General features: G+C 38.0%; 2 protein-coding genes across 2 annotated transcripts in view; both read left to right on the forward strand.

Moving 5' to 3' along the window:
• Positions 1-24,849, forward strand: part of LOC146454287 (lactadherin-like) — a 31,346-nt gene that overhangs the window by 937 nt on the left and 5,560 nt on the right. The gene's annotated exons all lie outside the window — the stretch shown is intronic.
• On the forward strand, positions 7,061-9,323 carry LOC146454288 (lactadherin-like). The gene is made up of 3 exons (XM_085095663.1): positions 7,061-7,253; positions 7,556-7,881; positions 8,840-9,323. Exons 1-3 carry the CDS (start codon positions 7,139-7,141, stop codon positions 8,987-8,989), a joined length of 591 nt encoding a protein of 196 aa, XP_084951789.1. The 5' UTR covers positions 7,061-7,138; the 3' UTR covers positions 8,990-9,323.

Genomic DNA, 24,849 nt, shown 5'->3' on the forward strand with positions numbered 1-24,849 from the left:
TTTCCTTTATTGAAGCTGGGTTTGTCACCAGGTGGGTACATTAAAAATTATTTGGAAATACAAATAAAATTACACTGGTGGATTAAAAGCGGTCTGAAATTATTTACAATAAAAATGTTCCCGACGTTTCGGTCGCAATCACGGACCTTCTTCAGGGGAAGTGAAAGAAAAATTATCCAGAAGCACAGTTATAAACAAGACGCTGATTAAAATTCAGGATATGTGTCATTTTTTCTTGTTAGCGAGAGTCAAGTGTAAATACTCCTTGGGGAGTAACGCCCCGTCGGCTCGATTGAGTGGGTCTTTGGCGCAATTAATCTCCCAGGCCTCGAGAATCTTTCTTTGGTGCCAATTATTGCTAGTCCTGAGAATTGTGGCCTCATCCCACGCGATTTCGTGATTTGTTTTTATCACGTGGTCTGCAAGCGCTGATTTTTCGCCTTGTCGTCGTGAGACAACCTTTTGGTGTTCGCTTTTTCTTGTTATGAATTTTCTCTGCGTTTCGCCAACGTAACTCTTGCCGCAATTAGCACATGGAATGTCGTAAACGGGATCACGAGTATCTTCTTTATCCATTTGATACAACCTCCCTTGCAGAATCTGTACGGGGGTATAGCACAATTCCATACGTTAGCGGGACCTCTGAGCCAATTAAGAGAGTTCTGGAAAACCATGGCATCAAAGTGGCATTTAAACCCTATCAGACAATTAGCAAGATGTTTCCAAAGCCGAAAGACCAAATGGATAAATGGATATATTATTATTATTATTATTATTATTATTATTATTATTATTATTATTATTATTATTATTATTATTATTATTATTATTATTATAACAGAACATGTGGGTAAGGCGTTCAAGTTGAGACAGAATGGGAAATTTACTGTCATATATTCACGTTCTCCACAAAACCTTGAATTTGGTCTTTTCAAGTTGTTGTTTGGCTGTTTACGGCGAAGAAATGCACAAAATTTATAACGCAAGTGCAAAGCCTTTGCTTTTCTCATTAAATCCTATTGTTTTGTGGCGTTCTCGTTGCCGTCGCCGTAATAGCTTCTTAAACTCCCTTGTTAGCCTCCAACTTCGTCGTTTTTTAAAAGGGTAAGATCACACTACAAGCCTAAGTGGGCCACGCGGCCGGAGCTTAGCCCGGTTTCTGTAGCATGAAGCAACTAGACTGAGTATTGCTTTAGTTTTGTTTTCGGCAGAGTCTTGGATAAATATCTTTAAGGAGTAGCGTAGCGCGAGGTTAAATAATAAATGGCTGGAGCAAATTTTTCTTAATTGTTAACGGAGAGAAAATAGTAAATAGAGAGGGAAAGGAGAGCAAAAAATGAGAAGAAAAAAAGGGCAAAGAAAAGTAAAAGGTTTTTTCCTTTGTTTTCAAAAGTGGAAATGTCATGCATATTTTTATTCCGGGCAGTTCTGTATTAATCCTGCATTCGCCAAGAAGTTAACGCATCAGTTCCTTGTTTCCTTTCCAGCCGGAATGAAGTACGCCATTGTGCATCTGCTGATATGCTGGTTTCCCAGCTCAGCCGTGGCCGGTCTCTATAAGCCAGCATCTTACTCAGTACAAGATCAGGTGCTTAAGAGTGGCCGTCTGTAATTTTCGACTAATGTGTTTTGGGTAAGAAAAAATAAAATTCCTCAAACTTTCTCAAAACAAAGGACTAGGTAAGTGATTTACATTGATATAACTTTTGGGTGAATCAAATAAATATTTTAGCTGTAGGACGAATAATTTGGTTTTTCAGCTCTCTGAAGGCACTCAGGGATCATTTTACTACAGATCGTAAACATCTGGGTCTGGAAATAAAGCGTAACTAAAACTAAACGCCAAGTTGGAACTCGAAATCAGAAGACATTTATGATTCATTCAGGACGGTTATTTCCAATTTTAATAAAAAGCTGAATATTTTATCGATTTTTTAACTTGTCTCTTTTGTGAGCCATTTCGGCAGTTACAAAAATCGGCTAAATTCAAATGAAAATATCGCCAATGGTACATTACTAGACTTCATAAAAGTACACCCCAGTTAAAGAGCAACGTCATTCCTTCAAATATATGGAATAAAATTTTGGGGCCAGCGTACCTACGAAATTTGACAGTTGAAATTACAAAGTGCACTTTCGTAAACAAACACTAAATTTTCAAATAGCTCAACGACGACGAGTCAATGACATACGGAGGAAAACAATCTAAAATCCCCTCGTGTCATGAAATACCTGGAGTGAATAAAATATTTTGCTTCCTGTTATAGTTTTTGTGAATCAAAAACATATTTTCGATGAATCATTCGCGAATTTTGAAAGAAACAAGACAAGTTTTCAAAAAGTATCGTTTAATTGTCACACCACCTGTTCAAAAGATAAGCAAATTCCGAGCTTCAAAAACAATCTAAATCGATAAATTATTTGACTTCTATTCCATACGTGGGCCAAAGGCTATCTACAAGAAACGTACCTTTACAGTGGAGTGTACTTTTGAGGCCAGATGGTGAGGATCTGTGAAACGCACGTAACTGAGTCTCGCAAAAATTTACGAACTTTCAACAAGTTGGATTGCGTGACATAAGCACAGAAACTTGTCCGCCCACCTGTCCGTCCATCGATGATCAAGTAATTTCGCGTTCAGTTTGGCAACGTTTACTGAAGGGGTTGAGAGGTATTAAAGTTAGTCAAAAGTGAGCTTTTGTTTATTTTCTCGTGACAATCATTGGCCCCTATATAACGCAATTGCTACTTAATACAGGTCATGACGACACGCGGTTACTCAACCTTCGTCGGTGGAACATGTAGTTTTAGTGCAGCAAATCCTGCAGTGGTGAGGAGTATAGCGCTAGAGAGTTGTTTCAAGGACAGAAAAGTACGTCTAAAATCACGCGACGTCCGCGATGCTTCCTTGTAAAATGAGGCGCAGTTAATGTTATATACTCGGATTACTCCTAGCTAGAGCAGGTAATCAACTGAACCAGAGTAGTAATGCAATAATAACAAATTTATAGTTTGAAGTTACACTATTCCTATCCTTAATTAAGAAAACGTTTACAAATCTGCTTGATAAAAAGGACAATTCCAACATAATACCTGGTCAAGATTAAAACTAGCCCGCTATTTGAGTTGCGCTATGTTACTTCTCACGTAGAACTCCCATCCCCTCCGGGGGAGGGGTAAAGGGTAAGGTGGGGGATGAGGAGGGTCTGTGGTTTCATCGTCTTAGGTGTGGAAAAGTTCAACCAGGCGAGCAGGAGAAGTGAACACAAACTTCTGGAGAGGAATCGAAAAAACAACCAAAGTAGGAACTTTTTGGTCCCATGCGTTCTCCGTGCATTCCCTCGCAAGCCTTCCCCGGTCTCGGAAAGGACACGACTGCTACGTAGGCAACGAATTTCAGGGTAAAATGATTTATGTTTAATGGGTACTTTTATATTGTAAGGGTAATGCCGTAAAGATTCATTTTTCTGATTTTTAAACTACTATGACGTCAATAAATTCCAAAATGATGGGGCGCGCGGAAAGTTTAAAAGCAAAAGTCGTTTCCCTTCCAAGGGAGTAGGAGAAATGAACGAAAAATTTCTGGAGACTGAAGGGGAAAAACAACCGAGGTAGGCACTTTTTGGTCCCCTAAGCACTCCATACATTAACTCGCTACCCTCCCCCGCGAGCCTTCCCCGCTCGTTCATCAACTTTGTTGACGGATATCTCTTTTAGCAGCTGTGCAATATCCGAGGTTAAGGAAAGCTCCACTAAGTAGAATTAGAGAAGAACAACGATTCCCACGATGAAGACGATCAACCAACAAAGCTCTTCACTTGCCCGGTTGACGGATGTGTAAAACTTTTTCCAGCGTTACAGCTCTTTAGAGAACCATTTTCAGTACGGTAATATAAATGCGAAATTGTCCTCGAAAGGAAGAACTTATTTGACAAGGCCAGAATCGCCTAGAGAGACAAACTTCTCAGCTAGTGGCAAGATCCACGCTTCGAGGCCGTGCTGAAGAGTTTCAAACACAAGGCTGGGCACGATAAAGAAGCCTGAACGTTTCACTGAAACTGTAAGAATGCTACCTCAGGGGCGTAGCCAGGATTTCTAGGGGGTGGGGGGGGGGGGGGGGGTCCCAAATTGGTTCCAACGAAAACGGTTGGTCTAAAATCCTTACATTACGTACGTACAAGACTTTGGCGTTTACGCTACGCAAACAGAAGACGCCTTGGTTGCCCGTTGAGTGAACATGCTTATCACTTCCTTGATATTTATGTCTCGGTGGTAATTGATGTTCATCAACGCCAGCCCAGACTCTCGCTCGCTTGACATGGTCGACCTCAGGTATGTTTTTAACCTTCTTAGTGTACTGAATGAGCGCTCACATTCAGTTGACGTTATCGGCAACGTGCACAAAATGCACTCCTTTGACTTCTTGGATGGCGGGCCTGTTTCCTCTGCTTGTTCGACGCTTCCTCTTTCGCTGCTTTGTCGTCGTTTTGTCTCTTCGGTTCTGGGATTGGAATTTCATCAATATAATCGATGTTAGGGCCGGAAAAATGTCTTGACTCGAATTTCTTACGCATTATCAGTAAATGTTTCGCTGTGCCTACCTTTTTGGTGAAAAGAATGCATCGATCTTTTGCAATCGGGACATTGTTACGAAAGCCACCAGCTCGCACAACACCAATGGATCGTCTACTAATTTCGCGGGAATTTCTGCTGTGCACACACGCGCATCTTGTTACACGGGAATCGCAGCTCTGCTCATGTCTCCGAAAATGCAAGTGAAACGCAAGTAGGTACCACAATGACGTTCACTGTACTTTGTAAGCATAGAACAAAACGAAGAATTTCAGGAATCGAGAGTCCATTATACTCTTGCTGGGATAAAATCACTGTTAAAAATAGGAGAGGAGGGGTTTCGGAGCCCCTGGAACGCTCCCTTTGGCTACACCCCTGTACCTTGATGAAAAGTTTCCCATTGGCCAGGAAACCGGCCATAAGCTTCATGCAGCAGCCGTGGCATGTGACATAAGGTTTGCTAAGGACAAAGGCGGAAATAGAAGGTTTACAGTAGATGATTTCCTCACACCTCAACAAGTCCAATCTTTATTTTTGCAGAGCGGCTGCTAAGCTAAAGAACAGCCAAGAAGACACCCCTGAAGAAGACATTATTGCCGCTGAGGGCGGGCGAAGCTGCTTATTTACTAACTCGCCAAACTATTCTTGACCAGTGTCTGTTATCCCATCCAGTCACTTTCGAATCATTTAACCTCTGTAACTTAAATGCGTCGAATGGATTCAAAGAGCTTAGCATCGTCATGCTCCACAAAATGTGTGAATCTTGACTTTGATTTAATAGATGTCACCCATTTCTCAACGGCACGTAAGGCACCTTACATCGAATTGCAAAGGTGTCTTGTGGATGAGTGCAGCTGTGCACTTTACCAAAAATTATTGCAAAATTTTTGCATAAGTCTTGTAACAAAACGGTATATAACAGTTAGCATTTGATGTATTTTCACGTCTTCCATGCCTTCGAGTTGTACTTTACTTCCTTTCGTGGATATTACGTAGAGAGATGTAGACTTGTTGGCGGAATGTAGGAACCGGAACTAGAATATCTCTTCTAGGCTGTCATTAGACAACAAAGGCGTTTCAGAATTTTTGTCATGACTCAGACCCCCTTCTAAGAAACTTACTACATGTGCTACCAGTCTCCTGTAAAGAAAACAAGCAAGGCGGTGCTGCCAATAGAGTTAGTAAAATCCAGCTGAAGCCGGACTGCACCCAGACTGAAAATCGGCGATAAATTAACGCAGGTTAGGGGAAACATAGAATGTTCAGTTTCTGCAATGGGCGCTTGATTGCTTTCTTGTTTAGCTAAGTAGTCTGTATCCGATATCCTCTCATTTGATATCGCATCAAATGAAAAAACGTTTTCTCTAAAACTGATATCAGATAATCATTTGCGCGGCTCGGCACTCAGGTCTTCCCGACCCGAGTGATCTGGGGACGACAATGTGTATGTAACGCAATCTTTTTCGCCTTGATCAGGAGATCTCTCGCTGCTTCATGCACCACAGAAAAGATACTTCTATTGTCGGAAAGGGAACATTAGCTTGACGACCTCAGTTGTTGTAAGGATCTCGAGAGTCGTTGGATCTTTCGAATACCGTAAAACATTCAGTTTTTCCGTGACGAACAGCGGGAGTTACAGTCAAAGAATGGTCAAATCGAGTCAAAGTTTGTCGAAGACTGTATAAACTTCACCACAAATTCCGCGAAAACATGTTTCCATTCCGCCATCCCACTGGGAAGGTAACTGAAAGCATTCCTTTTTCTCCAAGTCAGAGTATCTTAAGCACGTTAGTGGATTTTGTAATGTTTTTCCTTCGTATTTCATTGACTCGTCGTTGTTGAGCTAATTAAAGATTGCGTTTGTTTACAAAAGTGCACTTTGTAATTTCAACTGTCAAATTTCGTAGGTACGTTGGCCCCAAAATTTTATTCCATATATTTGAAGGGAAGACGTTGCTCTTTAACTGGGGTGTACTTTTATGAAGTCTAGTAATGTACCATTAGCGATATTTTCATTTGAATTTAGCCGATTTTTGTAACTGCCGAAATGGCTTACAAAAGAGACAAGTTAAAAAATTGATAAAATATTCAGCTTTTTATTAAAATTGGAAAATAACCGTCCTGAATTAATCATAAATGTCTTCTGATTTCGAGTTCCAACTTGGCGTTTAGTTTTAGTTACGTTTTATTTCCAGACCCAGATGTTTACGATCTGTAGTGAAATGATCCCTGAGTGCCTTCCGAGAGCTGAAAAACCGAAATATTTGTCCTGCAGCTAAAATATTTATTTGATTGACCTGAAAGTTACATGAATGTGAATTACTTATCTAGACCTTTCTTCTGAGAAAGTTTGAGGAATTTTATTTTTTCTCACCCAAAACACATTAGTTGAAAATTACAGACGGCCACTCTTAAAAATCACACCATCATGGCTGGCCCCGCAGAGCGAATAGTAGAGTGTGTTATGCAGTGCATAGATCATCCTGGTTGCCATAGCAGCAACTTTTATCACAAGGACAGAGTGTGTGAGCTGAATGACAAGACACATGCGTCTCACCCTGAAGATATGAGAGAAGAGTATTTCACTATCTACATGGAAAACACTTTCAGACCATTCACCTGCTGTAAAGACTCCGACTGTGGCAGTAATTTGCTTTGCATGCCATCGATGAGTTGTGAAGGTAGGTGCAATCTTCAAATACCCGCATTCCTGGGGAGCTGAGCCCACAGTTTGCTTTAGAACAAACGCGTTTATACTGAAAGAATTGCAGCTTGTTTTTTAATATGCCTTTGAAGCATGCGTTGCTAGTAAAATTGTTCACTTGTTTAACTTGAACGATTCTGTCCTGAGATCAATCTCGTTTTTGTACGTTACTTGTGAATCTGTAGAAGGAACTCCGAGCGTGTGACATGAGAATGTAGTGCAATTTGTTTCTCGGAATTTTGCACAACAAACAGCGTCCATTTGTTATTTTTTCGATAGAATGCGTCGTCCGCGCACTTGGAATGGAAAACAATGACATACCAGACTCAGCTGTAACGGCTTCATCGTCTTGGTCAGATAGCCAGCATGAGCCGTGGCGAGGTCGTCTCAATAATGTACCTAATGACGATGGCTGGGGTTGCTGGATTGCGGGAGCCTCGAATCAAGGAGAATGGCTGCAAATTGATCTTGGAAAGGAGAAGCTGCTGACAAAACTCGCCACACAGGGAAGGCCTTCCTTTGACCATTGGGTGCGGTCATACAAAATTCTGTTCAGTTTAGACGGAACTAACTGGAAGGAATATAAGGAAAATGGTGTTGTGAAGGTAACTGTGGTGCAAATTTATAAAAACGCTTGTACTATATAAACAGGACCACAAACACATTTAAAATAATTAAACAACCAAATTTGACTGAAGTCTACCAAAACCAAACTTTATCCGACTCTTTTGAACGCGATGGTTGGCGCGTTATTGGGAAACATTGTAAACGTGAAAAATCAAAACTACTAAAAATCGTTTAAAGAAATCGACTTGTTTAGTCAGAATTTCCAACGGAAAAAGTTTTGCAACATCGTTATCGGCTGAGCAAAACCACAATAAAGTTTTATCTGGTAGGAAGTTGTTAAACGCATGTTAGATGACTCTCAGTGGCTGATGACAATGACCTCAAAACGAACCAACTAAAACAGTCGAGGAGCGCGGGAAATCGTTTCAGCACGCGGGACAGGTAGTACGGCTTTGGTGTTTTGCAACTGTCTCTAGATTTTAAAGGCAATAATTAGAGAGCGCAGTACAGCAAACAAGACTCAAAGGCGTAAAGTGAATAACACAAGTATTTTCGTTTAACAAGATAGTACTTAATTCTCAGAAGGCAATAGCAACGGCAGACTAGTAAGAAAAGGGAATTAACGCACAAGATTGGAATTCAGAACTTTAAGGTTTATACAATCAAAGATAATGCGCTCATACTTTTATTTCAAATAAAATTTATGTATCTCTTTTTGTAGGGAGCCGACGTGAAAGAAGTTAGCGGCGCGGGACGTGTAATCTTGAGCCCCCAGGCTAAAGTCCAGCTCCAATTTAGAGCCAAGCTTTGTATATAGGCAACTGATATGCCTCCCACCCGTTGGGATATTTAACAAATGTTTTTCTCAGTTTGCATATTTATTTTTTACCGCGTTATAGTGTCCCTAATTAAGGCCACAGCGCCAAATACACAAGCAAAACTTAAATAAAACTTCTTATATTTATATATAATATATATATTTATATTTTTACTCAGGTCTTTTCCGGAAATTCAGACCGTGGAACAATCGTGTCACACTTCTTAACGTCAAGGTTTACGGCCAGATATGTGCGCTTTTACGTGGTATCGTGGTACAAGTACATATGCATGCGAGTTGAGCTGTACGGATGCTCTCCAGGACCATAAGTTAATGTAAAAAACTATTTTCAATCTCAAGTAATGGAAATGAGGATTGTCATTAAAATTGTGCATGCGCATCAATAGTTAACATCAATATTATGGGAGATCAGTAAAAAGAAGTTAGACAGCAAGGTAATATGTTGAACAGCATAAGTTTTACTGATGTAGAAAGCAAATGACCATATGCAAAGGGAACACGAGGTGCGTACGTACATAAAACGAAGAGCAACTATTACTAGGAAACCCTCTTCAATTTCATGCCTTCGAAGACCTTCTTTCAAAACGACGTGAGTCTTAACACATACCGACAGAATGACTTCAGGATTTATTTATTTTAACTGAAACATGTTGCGGTGAGTAATGAGACTGAATTAAGGTTCTACAATATTCCTGTGAACTACACGACCGAAGCCCTCTGCAGGTTAACGTCTATCTACCATATAGGTAAGTTGCGCTGTTGAAGCACAGCCGAAGCTGGCATGTTGCTGATTGGTCATTTCCAGCAAATTCTTTTCCAGCGTCTCTTCTCTTCTCGCTCCCTGGGAAGTGAAGAGGAAAGAGCCTGGGACCGAGGTTGCATCTCTAGAAGTGCTCTTCCCAGAATTAGCATATTTTGAAAATAGGAAGAGAGAAAATTTATTTGTTTTGTCGCACATTACAGATTTTATCAAGAACTGGATCATTATACTGACTGCCAATCCAGGAATTTAACTCGCGTTGGCTATCTATCATCTCATATCCAACGCGCGCTCGTGGAATAATTGTTATAGTTATACACATTGGCACGTATACAAATAAGTTAGGTGACGGAGAATCCTGGACAAGAAGCCGAGGGCTTATGAGGTCCAGGATTCTTCCAGCTTACAACATAGCCATACAGTGTAGTTCAGTGGAAACAGGCAAACTTTACAGAAAAAGCTGAATACAACCAAATGTACTACATAACAATTATGGCACATTGGTCACAAAATGTTTAGAAATTAAAATAGTAGAGGCGCAATTAATTAAAACGAAAATGCAAAATGCACTGGCGAATGACCTGTCGTGGTCTTAAATGAGATTTCCAAATCCCTCTCTGTATAATTATAACAGAAATCAAATTCTTCGATCACTTTTAGACTATGGTACAGAATACTGGAAGATGATTCAGGCAAACTAAGACACAGAGAAATCTAATACAGTTCTTAGTGTTATTTCAAATACCGTTATTTTCCTTAGATCTCTTTCATGCTTATCGTAGAGCTACGTGATCACAACTAAAGCAAAGTCACAATTCTGTGAGGTCTAAAGACTGGCATACAAATGCGATAAGCATAAGCACAAGGTGATATACGCAGGCGCAGTGAATTAAACTTTTGGCGCCAAAATTTTAAATCCAAGATGGCGGACGCCGAGGAGGTATTAAGCAACGAGGCCGAGACGCTGTTGCTTGTTCTTTTCATGTGCTTACGCTTGCGTCATCCCGGTTTACCCGGGAGACATAACGATGCAAACATGTGCGCAAGGGCAAGAAAAAGGAACGATTTCCTTTTCTTGTGCTTGCGTTTATGCTTGCGATTATATTTGCGTAGCCCCGTTCACACGTTGATTTCTTGTGCTTGTGCTTGCACTTATGGTTATTCTTGCATCGTAGGTGTAAATCAAATGTCCAGGAGTAAACTAATCCCCGACCTCCACTTATGGTGGCGAGGGGTGAATGCTACTGTCTTATAATTAAACGATAAAATTAACCGTTGCCTTATGGCATTATACTATCTACCTAATCTAGGTCTAATTTAAGCGTAATACAGGCTTGAAAGGTTGCAAAATTTGGAGCTAGGGAAGTTCAAGAAATAGATTTATTCTGCGTATAGACACTGAAAATATATAAACTGACTTTGCTTTTACGGAAGAGAACGCCTGATAGGCTTCCATACCCTGCGATACAAGCGGCAGTCAAAATTCGTTTTCGCACGTCATCAAATGTCTCTCCCTAAACGGAACGCTTCATTGTCGAATGAATGAAAGTAATACCAATTTCACGCATGCTAAACATTTTCTTGCCCCTCCATCGTAGACCTCATGTAATTTTTCTTGTTCGGCACAACCAATCACAGAGTGAAGAGGTCAATGACGTATGAAAACTTTGATTTGACTCGGTGTTAACCTCTAACTGGTCGATTTAAATTTGAGACGCACGGACCGTATGGTAGGAGTCTAGTGACTAGAAAACCTGTTGCTCTCGGATTCTGGATGGAATTGGAATTTGAAAATCTTGATGAATCACGAACTGACTGGATGACTGACTGACTGACCAACTGATTAACTACTGACTTGCTGGGTGTCTTACTAACTGACTGATTGACTGGCTGCGCCGGCTGGCTGACTGACTGCCCGGCTTGCTGACTGAATAATTGACCCACTGACTCGCTGCATGACTGAATTATGATTAACTGACTAACTGTCTGGCTGACTGACTGACTGTCTGACTGTCTGACTGTCTGACTGTCTGACTGTCTGACTGTCTGACTGACTGACTGACTGACTGGCTGACTGGTTGACTGCCTGATTGACTGACTGGCTAGCTGACTGACTGAAAGACTGACTAACGAACTGACCAAAAGCCTAAGGAACAGAACAGTTATTTGAGCTTCAAAGGAGTCAGGTGATTGGGGCTAACTCTACACGTGACACATCGGTATCCTTCTCTGGCTAACGGAACTGACGTCACTCGGTTTCATTGCCCCTGTAATATGTCAAAGGATTCTATGGAATCCAGCACTCTCTCTCCTTTGTAATCTGGGCCACCGATGACGTAGCTTTTCTTGTTAAGAACAACGGCCTGGACATCCTGGCGGAACTCATTCATGTAGGTAGGACGAAATGTTTACCGAATGCTGAAAGAGCGGGGGAGGATGGATGAAGGACCTCATAATGATGATGATGACGATAATGATGATGGTGATGATAGTACTAGTGATTATGATGGTGATGATAGACTGTTCACAGTCCCCTATTTTTCCGTGTGATCGTTGAGATCGAGGGCGTCTTACCGTTAATGGCGGCCATGTTGACTTTCAGTCGTACCGAGTCTAACCTGGGGAAGAGTATCAAGTCTACTTAGGGGGCGGGGGACGGTTTGGGAGGAGGCGAGAAAAATAGAAAAATATTTTTCTCGCCTCCTACCCCCTAGAGCTATAATCCCCGACGACTGCCCCCTCGGTACAACTAAAAATCAAGATGGCTGCCATTAACGGTAAGACGCGCTCGATCTCGACGATCAAACGGAAAAATAGGGGACTGTGAACAGTCTATGGTGATGATGATGATGATGATGATGATGATGATGATGATGATGATGATGATGATAATGATGATGATGATGACGACGATGATAATGGTGATGATGATTATGATGATGATGGCGATGACTTTATTTTATCCTTAGTAGACTGATTGGGGATACTAACAAAAAAATAAAATGTGGGAAAATAGATAACAGTAAAACTTATCAAAATTGTCTTTAAAATGTAATATATAACTAATAAAAATCAGTATTAAATTTAGTTCTATAAGATACAAATATTGCAGCAGTTGTTGTTTTTTCTAATAGGACTGGAAAAGTTTAGCTTTCTTATTTTATTCTTAAGGGAGTCCAGCCTGATCAGCAGACTGGGGTCCATCCCCTGAGACCAAAGTATATATAAGCAGTATTTTGTGAAACTTGAGTTTCTCCTCTTTTAAAGACGACTTTCTTTAAGACGATTTACTACTTCTGAGACATGGATGACGGATAAAACTTTCCCTCAAAGAAACGTAAAACGTGAGGGCCAAGTCTTTCATTTTACATTTAACGAAAATACAGTGTACTATAATGAGAAAAGAAGGAATTTATACTAAAATTAACAGCAAACAAATCAATCAGAGCTCCAAGCAAAAGGAGTAAGTAAAGCAAATAACAAGTACGAGAGACTAAAACAAGACACATAATTTGGGCCCCCTGATAGCACGCTATTCTTTAGAATCTCTAATTCCATTGGATCTGTGTTTTACGCAGTACGCTGTTGTTTGTTTATTGCTCCGTAACTTTTTTCTCAGTCAATCCTGTAAGCCATTCTAAGAGCTGTGTGGTGGCTGATGAGTTCAGGAAACGATTCATGTTCAATTTAAGTCTGTCTCGCATTCGATCGACTGGCCGGTGAAACAACAAATTCCTTCTGATTGGCCAGAATAATACATTATCTCTATCAATTTTACCTTAGTAAGCCTGTTAAGTTTCATGCTTTTATCATGAAACGAACAATTGAATCATTTTTTGGTCGTTAACAGCTGGACTAAGAATAATACATTATGTCTATCAATTTTACCTTTAGCCAAGTTCTTCTGGTGCGTTTCTACGTCATAAATTTCACATTGCCAAAGCGTATTGTAGCCATTATTTCCACCCATTACCCTAATTTCTCCCTCCAGCTGCACTGCGCATGCGCTAACTTTTCCACGACTCACTGGCAGCACAAAACTCCAGAGATTCACCGCTGGATCGTATCGTTCTTTGCTGACCTCGGGCTCAATTTCTTGGCCTTCTCCGCCGATTACACTTCACGAAAAAAATGAATTTACCCAAGTTTGCTAGTAAATCTGGCAGATAGTCGGGACTGACCTATTTGAATATGCAGGCCACATTTACCTATTGGTCACTGATTTTTATTCAAACTACTTTGAAATAGAGCTACTTGACCAAAAAACTGCCACCGGTGTTATCAACGCAGAAAAAACACATTAAAAACAACAGAAAGGGTTGCTTCTTATTAATAATTGATCAAAAATAAATTTTAATTTTATGTTCTCACTCAAATCACGGACAGAGCTGTTTTCTCATGTAAGCGAATGACTTTGTAGAATATTTGCAGCGTAGTCGCTTCAAAAGAAACACAATTCTTTTTGTCAATATGAAATCCCCTGGCAGATTCGGCCATATTTTGAGATTTTAAAACTTTAGAACAACCTGACTGCAAAGAGCAAAAAGGGTTACTTCTTCCAATTAATAATTGATCAAAAATAAATTCTAATTTTATGTTGTCACTCAACTTTCGGACAGATTAAATGGAACAACTTGCTGATGTTAACCATTCTAACGATCTATCGGAAGATAAGCATCGAAACGGAAAAGATAACAACGTTTTTATGTCTTCAACCTTCATGGTAAGAGCTCCTTTTCTTCTTTAGAGGAACGAAACAATTGGAATAAGCACAGCTGTCGTAAGAAAAGGCTTTTATATTCTTAAGAAACTTTCTCAGTTATTTCCAAAGTCGGCAAACATATTAGAGAGATTTATATTTGGCATGGCGCCCTTGTCGCTTCACCCAAAGCGCGATAAATTTGCCTTTTATCTACAACCATTTGTTACTTAACTGCGATTTTCTTGAAACCGAAAAAGACAGCTGAAAAACGTGGATAACTAAGACGCGATGTTTATTCTTTCTAACATTTCGTTTAAATAACGCACTCTTGGCAGCAAACTTTCATTCAAAACAGAAAATTGCGCGATTTGGTGGGCAGCTAGAACGAGCAATTTCATGTTTTCAAGGTTTTCGACACTTTGTCGTGAAACAAACATCGAATACTTTCAAGAGTGTTTTATCATGACTTTTAGTGGCAATTCGATGAAAATTTCTGACTGCCGGGCGTTTAAGGTTTGTGAGACCGTGCCCGGCTGTCGGCCTTATAGTCACAGCGCAAAGGGCATCTAATATACAAGAGGAGAGTAGTTAGTGACTTGGCGGTTCCGCTGCAAAAAAATTGCGGTCGTATCCAAAGATTAAATCCCAAGGTTGAATTTTCTTTTGGAATAATTTTTGGTGTAAAAAAGAAACTGGATAAAAAAAATTGAAATCTATAAGCAATAATATGGGAGAAAAAAAAGGCTTAAGGTGGCCGAATACAGTTTTTTAGTGTACAGGTGTTAGAAGACGTTATTTGGAAACTATGTACTTCTGGGCGCCCAAAATTGGTATGGTGTAAGACTAACTAAGAAAGAATGGATTTTTGTACGTCTTGTCGAGCTAAGTACCGTTTCCATGGCAACGCAGCGAACTATTAAACGTCCACATATTTTAGGTTTCTTTTATTTTTAGAAAATGTACTCATTAGATTTTTTCCATTTTTTGTATCCAGATAAACTCACAAAACACTGACACAGTTGCACTATTTTCGTGTAATTTTAACAGACAGATCTCCTGTAAATATTGATTTTGCATTTTAATGTTTTGTGAAGATACCCTCTGTTAGATTTAGGTTTCTCTTTGTAGGCGAGTTACGCTTTTAGGGAACTATTTTCATGCCAAATTTTACGAAATTCTAATGAGCGGTTCCTTAGAAAACAGTTCATTTCCACGAAAACAACCAGTCGCAATTTTTTGGTCAAATGCGCATGCGTGGCTTTAATTGGGTTTCATGTCAAAGTTGAAAAGCATGTAAAAGGTCTTGGTGAATGACTTTTTTGCTCGGAAAGAAAAGAAAAAGAGTCCAGAAACGAGAAACTTAGTTATTTAGGATCAAAAGTTACCTTTATTATCCATTTCATGTGAAATTGAGGGATCACTTTATCGACCGCCGTATTTACGTACCACAACCCTAGCGCGCGCTTAATAGCATCACTAACAGAATCTGTAAACGCGCTCAAACTGTGTTCGGCCACCTTAAAGAGATAACGCCTATATATAATATGAAAAAAAAAAGGCTTAAAGAGATAACGCCTATATATAATATGGAAGAAAAAACATATTAAGTAACACAAAAGGGCTTAAAGAGATAGCGCCTATATATAATATGGAAGAAAAAACATATTAAGTAACACAAAAGGGCTTAAAGAGATAACGCCTATATATAATATGGAAGAACAAACATATTAAGTAACACAAAAGGGCTTAAAGAGATAACGCCTATATATAATATGGAAGAAAAAAAAATATTAAGTAACACAAAAGGGCTTAAAGAGATAACGCCTATATATAATATGGAAGAAAAAAATATCTGACCAATATAATATGAATAAGTCAGATCTGGAGAAGCTGACAAAAGCCGAGCTCATTGATTTGCTGCTTGCAAAGCCAAAATCAGTCCCAGTGTCAGGGGTGAGGCAACCTATCCCTACACCAAGTAAGAGTGTTAAGCAAATGGTGCAAGATTAGGAAGACAATATCATTCTTCCACCACCGGAGTTTAGGGATGATTATAAACCAATACCAAGGACAGAAAAGACAGTCAGGCAGCTGGTTCCTATACCACAAAGTAAAATACCATTACCAAGGACAAAAAAGACGGTTGAGAAACCAAAAGTTACTATTACTGAAATAGCACAAGCATTTCAAGGTTTTACCGAATCATATCAAATCAGCATCATGACTGAGGTAGCGTTTGATTATTAGGTAGATCAAACAAAACGAATATTGCTTGAACAAATAAAAAAGGACTTAGCAGAAAAGAGAGGAGTAAAATATTCGATGATGATGCAAATCACTTTTGACAAGCGGATTGGTCCAGAAGAATTTGAATACGAAACAGCATATTTTAACAGCACAACTCAAACGATCATCAATGAAAATGAAATCGAGATATCATTAACCCAGGCTAAAGATGAAATTAAAAAAAGAGTCGATGCATGGCTTTCTGAGGGTTCAGGTTGGAATATTTGGGAAATCGACTCCCATTACTTGAATATTATAACATTTTTACCATTACCGCCTCCTCATATATTGAACTACCGCCAGAATTAAGAAACTCTGAAAAAGGTTTGATAAATATCAAGAACAAGGATAATGAATGTTTTAGATGGTGTCACATAAGACATTTGAATCCACAAGAAAAAGATTCACAAAGGATCAAAAAAATCGATAAGCAATATATCAACCAATTAGACTATGATGGGATTGAATTTCCAGTATCCGGTAAACAAATCAATAAAATCGAAAAACATTACAACATCAATGTTAATGTCTTCGGATATGAAAACAAACAATCATACCCAGTTTACCTATCAAAAGAGAAAAATGAAAACATAATGCATTTACTGTTGGTAACTGAAGGAGAAAAATAAGCACTACGTTTTAATCAAACATTTCAACAGATTTGTGTATAACCAAACCAAGCATGAGCAAAAAAAAACATTTTTGTCTCCACTGTCTGCAGTGTTTCAGCAGCAAGGATGTGCTCAATAGACACAGAGAAAATTGTATTATGATCAATGGTGCACAAGCTATCAAGATGCCGACTAAGGATAACAACATAGTAAAATCCAATAATGTACACAAGCAATTACCAGTACCCTTCGTTATTTAACAGATTTTGAAGCAATCACAGAAAAGGTAGAAAGATGTCAGCCTAATGATGACAAACCTTTTACTAATACCTATCAAAAACATACTGACTGTTGCTATGGTTATAAAGTCGTGTGTTGCTATGATAAAATTTTCTTAAAGCCATTGAAAGTGTACAGAGGCGAGAAAGCTGTTTATAAATTTATGGAGAAAATGATAGAAGAGATTGAATACTGTAAACAGGCGATTGAAACACAGTTTAATGAGCCATTGAAAATGACTGAGGCTGATGAGAAAGAATTTCAAAACGCAGACATATGTCATATTTGTGGTAATAAATACACAGAGGAAGATACTAGAGTCAGGGATCATTGTCATATATCTGGAAAATATAGAGGATCAGCTCATCAGAGCTGCAACATTAATTTCAGACTGACATATAAGATACCTGTAGTGTTTCACAATCTCCGTGGTGATGATTCTCATTTCATAATGCAGTAAATTGGTGAAATATATAGTTAAAAATTATACCTATATCAATGGAAAAGGATTGGACATTAATGTCATTCCTAATAACATGGAAAAATACATGGCTTTTATGATTGGAAAAAATCTGGTCTTTATTGACAGCTTTCAATTCATGAGTCAATCACTCAGTACTCTAGTTAATAATTTACCGGCTGATGCTTCCAAATATACACACGAGGTCTTTAGAAAAAAGAAAAAACGTGAGCTTATGAAACGGAAAGGTGTCTATTCGATGGATTCATTCAACAAATTCAGTGAATCATTGCCAGCGAAAAAATATTTTTACAGCTTGATGAATGATGAACATATCAGCGATGAAGATTACCAACACGCGCAAAATGTCTAGTCAACATTCAAGCTCTAAAATATGGGTGATTATCATGATCTATATTTAGGCTCTGATGTAATTTTATTAGCGGATGTATTTGAGAATTTTCGTAAGACCTGTCAGGAACATTATAAACTAGATCCATGTCACTATTTCACCAGTCCTGGACTTAGTTGGGATGTAATGTTAAAAATGACTGATATTAAACTTGAATTGATGACAGACATTGATATGTATCAGTTCATTGAAAAAGGGATGCGTGGGGGGTTCTTCTTACATTGCCAATAGATATGGGAAAGCCAATAACAAATATATGAAAAATTACAATCCTGAGGAGAAAGACAGATACATTATGTATCAGGATGCCAACAATTTATACGGATGGGCAATGAGTCAATATTTACCAACACGAGGTTTCAGTTGGATAACTGATAAAGAAATCAAAAAAATCAATCTCGAAAAATACACTGATGATTGCAAAAAAGGTTTTATAGCTGAAGTTGATTCAGTTTGTTTTTTCTGTTTAACACAATACGATTTAACCGTTATACTAGTGGCTTACATAATTTTCAGAATTTGGTAATTCTTCATCAACATTATGAAGGGCTGGTTTATATCTTCCATATCCTCTTGTTTGATGAGTGAATCGTTTTTTTTTATACATCTACAATCAACACAAGTGCACCAAAATAAAACTCTACATTTACTATTTCGATAGTATCCCCATGGTTCTGTATAATAAGTTAATTTTTTTTCTCTCAGACAATATTTTTTGACATCGTATATATCTTCTTCATCATAATCACATTCAAGACACATACCTTTCACAACATCATCATGTGCTGTTTCTTTTTGACAGTATTGACAAAATAAGTTCATGATTAATTAGTCATGTAATTTGTTATGAACTGATGATTCACTCAATCATTTAAATCGATTTTGCATTATGAATTGTTTCTAAAATCGATCTTCCTCTTTGTCGCTCCAACAAATAATAGAGACACAAATATCCACATAATACAGAATCTCGCTCTTGAATTTCATCTGATGAATAAATTAATGGTTTATCACTCGTAACAAGATATATGGCGATTTCATCGGGCATCGTTAATCCAAAACTGTCAAAATATTCAGCATACTTGTTCCCATCTCGGTAAGTAACCCAATGTGTGCCTGGTCCGATATAATCATCAAGATTAATGATTCCGACTTTATTGTTTTTTATCTATTGTGGTGATTTATCTTTGCTAAATACTCCTCTAAAATGTTTGATACCAAGTTTTTTTTAACCCAATAAATAAGATAAAAGTTACTGAGTGGTTTGTTGATGTACTTTACAATGTGTCCCAGATCAGTGGAATGTTTTTGAATGAACTGTTTTTTTTTTTTTTCCAGTAGTAACCCTTTTCCCTTTTTGGAGGCTTTTTTTTTTGCTCCCATACCTATCTGTTGTTTCCAAGTACCAAAAAATGGAGGTGGTCTACGATCAATCGGAGAAACCCAAAGGTTTCTGCGCCGGAGCCGGAACCGTCTGAACCGGAAGGACCAAACCACCTTTTGTTTTTTTTGGAACATAAACTGGTACAGACCATCTAATTATCTCTGTTTGTCAACTTGAAGACCTTTTCCAGTCGAGGCATTCAACAACAGAGGAACACCGATTGAAGCTAATAATGTACCCAAGAATCCTCCTTGTTGAGTCTTCGTTGGTTTAATAATAATCTGTCCACCAGTATGAATTGCACTTACTATTTGTTTCTTTTGTGCATCAGTCAACCAATCTTTGTACTTTATCAATTGATCAACTTTGTTTTGTGGAATCAAGAACCCACCAACCTGTCCTCTTCCGAATATCTTGTCAACACCAAGACTGGCAAGACCGGATAATGCTCCAGAAGCCAGTGGCCCAGCAGCCTTTGATGCAAGACTTGTTACAGCTGAAAGTGCCCTTGCACCAAGACTGAATAATGATGACCACAGACTGGTGGATTCCTAAATGATTTCATTATTATACTATTAAATTACACAATTTTTCTCCTTCTCAGTTTACCACCAGATATGATCTTATTGACTTGTTCTGCTATTTCCATATCACACAGCGGTTTTTGTGCCATTGGTTGAGTGGACATCATTGGAAGTTGTTGTTTGCTCAATAACTGAACTATCTTGTCCCCAGATTTATTGAAAATATGTTCCCCAGTCTTTGTGACAGCCTTTGTAGCTGCTGTTTGACTCCTTTTTTGGCTAATTTTTTTGTTGTTTTTCCAAATAATTTTGAGCCAATTGATCGGAATATGTCTACAATATCTTCTCCAACAACTGATTCATCATGAATATGTTTTCTAACGTATCGACCTAATTCTGGATCAAAACCTGCTTTCATTTCACTTTGTCACATTATATTGATATATTATATTAAACTGGAGCGGAGAATCAGGCTCATGGACCAATTAATCCCATTCAAGTTAATTAGACGACCAAGTGCATTCCAAGTTCGGGTATATGAGTTTTTGATACTGGACTGAAGAAAGCTCTTTTTGGTTCAAATGTGAAAGGATACGATCTGGTTAAATTGTCAGTTGGGATCATGATAATAGAATTTGTTGATCTACCATCGTTGATACTGTCTGTTATAATATCACAATTGATATTTAACATATCGATATCATTCGTAATATTGGGCAGTTTGGTTCCATCTGCTGTTTGGTTAATTAATTTTGAATCAAAACCAATTAGTGATCCAAGTGATTAGTGATTGGAATTCCCGATATCTAATTGTCATTTGTTTCCCAATTCAACGACAACACGATATGACGAAAGTACAAAATATATTTCAACAGCCACACCATTAGCTGGTGTATCATCATTTTGTTTGATCGCTTGTTTGATATATTCATCAAGTTCATTATATGAGTACATACCATCGACAAATGTGATTGTTACCCATGATGCTCCATTATCTTTCGAACATTTGATTTTGTTATTATTGTATTCTTTATTAATGTAATGCCATGAGTAGGTCATTGTTACTCTGTCAACAGCCAATTCATGGTTCATATTTCTGTCCAAGTTTATCGGTGGTTCAAACTTGATAATAAAGTCTTCTGGTTGATTCCGGCGTATTTTGTGTCTGTTAATTGATGAAATTTGAATTGCTCGTTCTTGCATATATCATTACAATACATAATTCTTCAACAGCTCAATGAGTTGTTTGTTGTTTATGATGTCAAGCGGATTCAATTTACGGGCTATCTGTGAAAATTCACCCTTGAATCCATTATTTCCAGCTATAATAGATCCGCCGAGAAGTTCCATTCCGTCAAGTCAAAAATTTACGTCATTGTAATATACAACACCAGAGCCCAATTTCTTGAATTTCTGACTGGATTTGTGTATTGGAATCTCACTCAGTTGGTTTAATTCATTTAAAACCATTTTGCCTCATCACTGTATTTCTTTTTTGAATTGAATCTCTTTGTCAAAAGATCAATAGTAACAAAATCAACCTTCTTATCAAGCACTTTTTGATTGTCTTGTGTTGCAACAAGTCTCAACTGCCCCATTAATTTTGGGATATCAATCATCAATCCACCATACTGTCCATGCTGATTGATTTTATACGCATTCCGCTTTGGTTTTGTATAATGCAATCCTTTGCCACTGATGGTCTTCATCCCTTCGGAAACTATTCTGATACGATCTCTGTATTTTTTTCAACAGTTTACTTTTAGCCCTCAATCTTGGTTTATTTTTTGTTTTATTTTTTGCAGCGGCACCTAATAATTTCCCATTTCGTTTTATTTCTTCATCGAGTTGATTCATATAAAAATCATAGTCAATATTACCTTCAACGATACCTTTGAGAACATCACTTGATGTTGACAGACACATGATCATCAATCTTGTTTGTTCATCCCCATGAAATCCAACATCCAGATTTGCTTCCAGATTAAACTTTGAACCAGATTCCATCATTGTTGGTTTGTAACTGATTGGCAGTTTTGTTGTTTCTTGTGGTTGTGGTTGTTCAGGTTGAAATGCCAACATCACAATGTTTTCCAAACCTGATGTGATTGCTTTTTGCAATTGCTCAATCAATTTATCCTGCTTGTCATCGATTGTTTGTTTTGTCTCTCTTTGAGTTTTAATGATTGATTTGAACGTTTCTGATAAATCCTGTTGTAAATCTTGTTTTTCATGCTTGTATTCCTTCAATTTGTCTCTTACCTGTTTGGTTATTGTTCCAGCTCTGATCTTTGAATCAGATAATTGTTTTAATCGTTGAATATCTATTATACTATTTGCTTACATAAACTTATCTTAACTTATCTTTCAGAAATCATATACAAATCAATCATTTTTTAAGCTTACCAATGACTCATCTTGATTTATCTAAAAAATAATATATGGATATTCCAAATTATGACAGACATAACAATGAAAACAATAATTTTAAACAACTGTATGGATTCACGCCAAATGATACATTTTGGATGCTCATCTGTGGTAATTCTAATTCGGGAAAGACTAATCTTCTTTATCACATGCTTATGAGACCATTATTATACTATGACCAGATACATCTTTATGCAAAAAATCTTGAACAACAAAAGTTTAAAGACACCGTTCAAACACTGACTGATATATCCGATAATGTTGGTTATAATGTGTTAGTTTGTAGCAATGATCAGATAGTTCCTGTTGAGAGTTTGATGGATGATATAAATACCCAAAAGATTGTCATATTCGATGACCGTTATTTGCGATAAAAACCAAAAACCATTAATCGATTATTTCATAAGAGGTCGGCATAAAAACTGCTCTGTTATTTACTTCAGTCAATCCTTTTTTAAAACACCGAAGGACATCAGGTTGAACTGTTCACATTTCTGTGTCTACGACTTCCCAAGCAATAACGAACGGAGTTAGATATCCCGTGAATTGCAGGGTGTCACAAAGGAACAATACCAGGCAGCAACTCAAAAGCCTTTCTCCGTCCTTTATGTTGACAAACCAAAAAAAAAAGGTTAAGAGAAACTTTTATAGATCTATATAATGAATTAGTATAATGGGGATTTTTTTAATGAACTTGAAACGACTTCTCACACAGTAGGTGTTGGAAGGAGAGGAAAACAAGGGCTCCAGGGTATCGGTTTCAAACTAACATCTACTGGTGATTATGATCTGCAAAATGAAAAATTAACAAATGTGGAACAGGGAACTGATCCTAATGATTCTGTTATAAATAGTCAGATTCAGTTGTTGGGGGGGGGGGGGGGGCGCAACCTGGTACAGTAATTTACAGCGATACCGGTAGCATTCATACGAATAGTATTTATTTACAAGATACACCAGATGGCGCAGGTAATAGCAATGATGTTAGATTATTGACTGAACATCAAAGCTGTGAAAACATTCGCCTTCATATACCAGATTTGCAAAACTTTGATGGTTATGGTGGACGAGCTAAAAGCGAAATAATAGTTACATCAACAGAACAACATATTACTGGACGGAAAACATTTTTTGATATTAATGTTTTAAAACCCGATAATAACGATCAAGTGGCGATAAAAAATATGTCGATGATGAGATTAAAAAAAGACCGTCACCTGATTTATCTACATATTTGAAAAAAAGATGGTACTATGACTGGCAACCTTGATATGGGAAATCAACAAATCACAAATCTTGGGGCTAATATACAAAATATTTACGATGTTGTCGATTTGGGTTTTTGTGATACCAAATATTTGCAAAAAGTATCAAATAGTGATCTTGATGTGGATCAACATTGGATAAAACGCGTTCCAAACTAATTTGTGGCATTACATTTTAGAAAAATTCGGTTGAAGATAACCACAACGCACTGAAGAATTTTGCCAATCAGTGCGAAGAAGGGCATTTCATCGGAGGAAAATATGGTTTCCGTCAAGTTCAAAAGAGGCACGATTTAAAATATGACAATTCCGTCAAAATCACACTATTTCATTCCATTTCGAGCAATCCTAACAACAAAAATACAGTTTACTGTTCCAAATAAGAAGTTCCGAATTTCGGACCACGTCAACACTTAGTCGAGGAAAACGAATCACTACTATCTAACTTGAGAGGTTTTTCGAATTTCGGACCCCCTCTAAACTTCTCCGTGGGAAAACAATTATTGCTACCTAACTTGAGAGGTTTTCCGAATTTCGGACCCCCTCTAAACTTATCAGAGGAAAAACAATCATTACTATGTAACTTGAGAGGTGTTCCGAATTTCGGACCACTTCAACACTTATCCGAGGAAAAAACGATCATTACTATTAACTTAAGAGGTGTTCCGAATTTTGGACCCCCTCTACACTTATCCGAGGAAAAAACGATCATTACTATTAACTTGAGAGTTGTTCCGAATTTCGGACCCCTCAACACTTACCCGAGGAAAAACGATCATTACTGTTAGCTTGAGAGGTGTTCCGAATTTCGGACCCCGTCAACACTTATCCTCAGGCTCAGAGACATCTCATCAGCAGTCACAAAGGAAATGTTTTCAAATACCTGTATGACACTGATGAATCAGCTTCAGAATATAATATTACAGTAAATGGTCTCGAAAATAATTTTCAGGAGAGCGCTAACAATAACAAAAAAGCTTATGATACCACAATGACCAAGGACACTGATGGATCCAATGATTATCGAAGTGCTATTTCATTCAATTTGTATCCAT

The sequence above is a fragment of the Pavona decussata genome, unplaced genomic scaffold (assembly GCF_977016875.1).
Source record: "Pavona decussata unplaced genomic scaffold, jaPavDecu1.1 SCAFFOLD_303, whole genome shotgun sequence".
Lineage (NCBI taxonomy): Eukaryota > Metazoa > Cnidaria > Anthozoa > Scleractinia > Agariciidae > Pavona > Pavona decussata.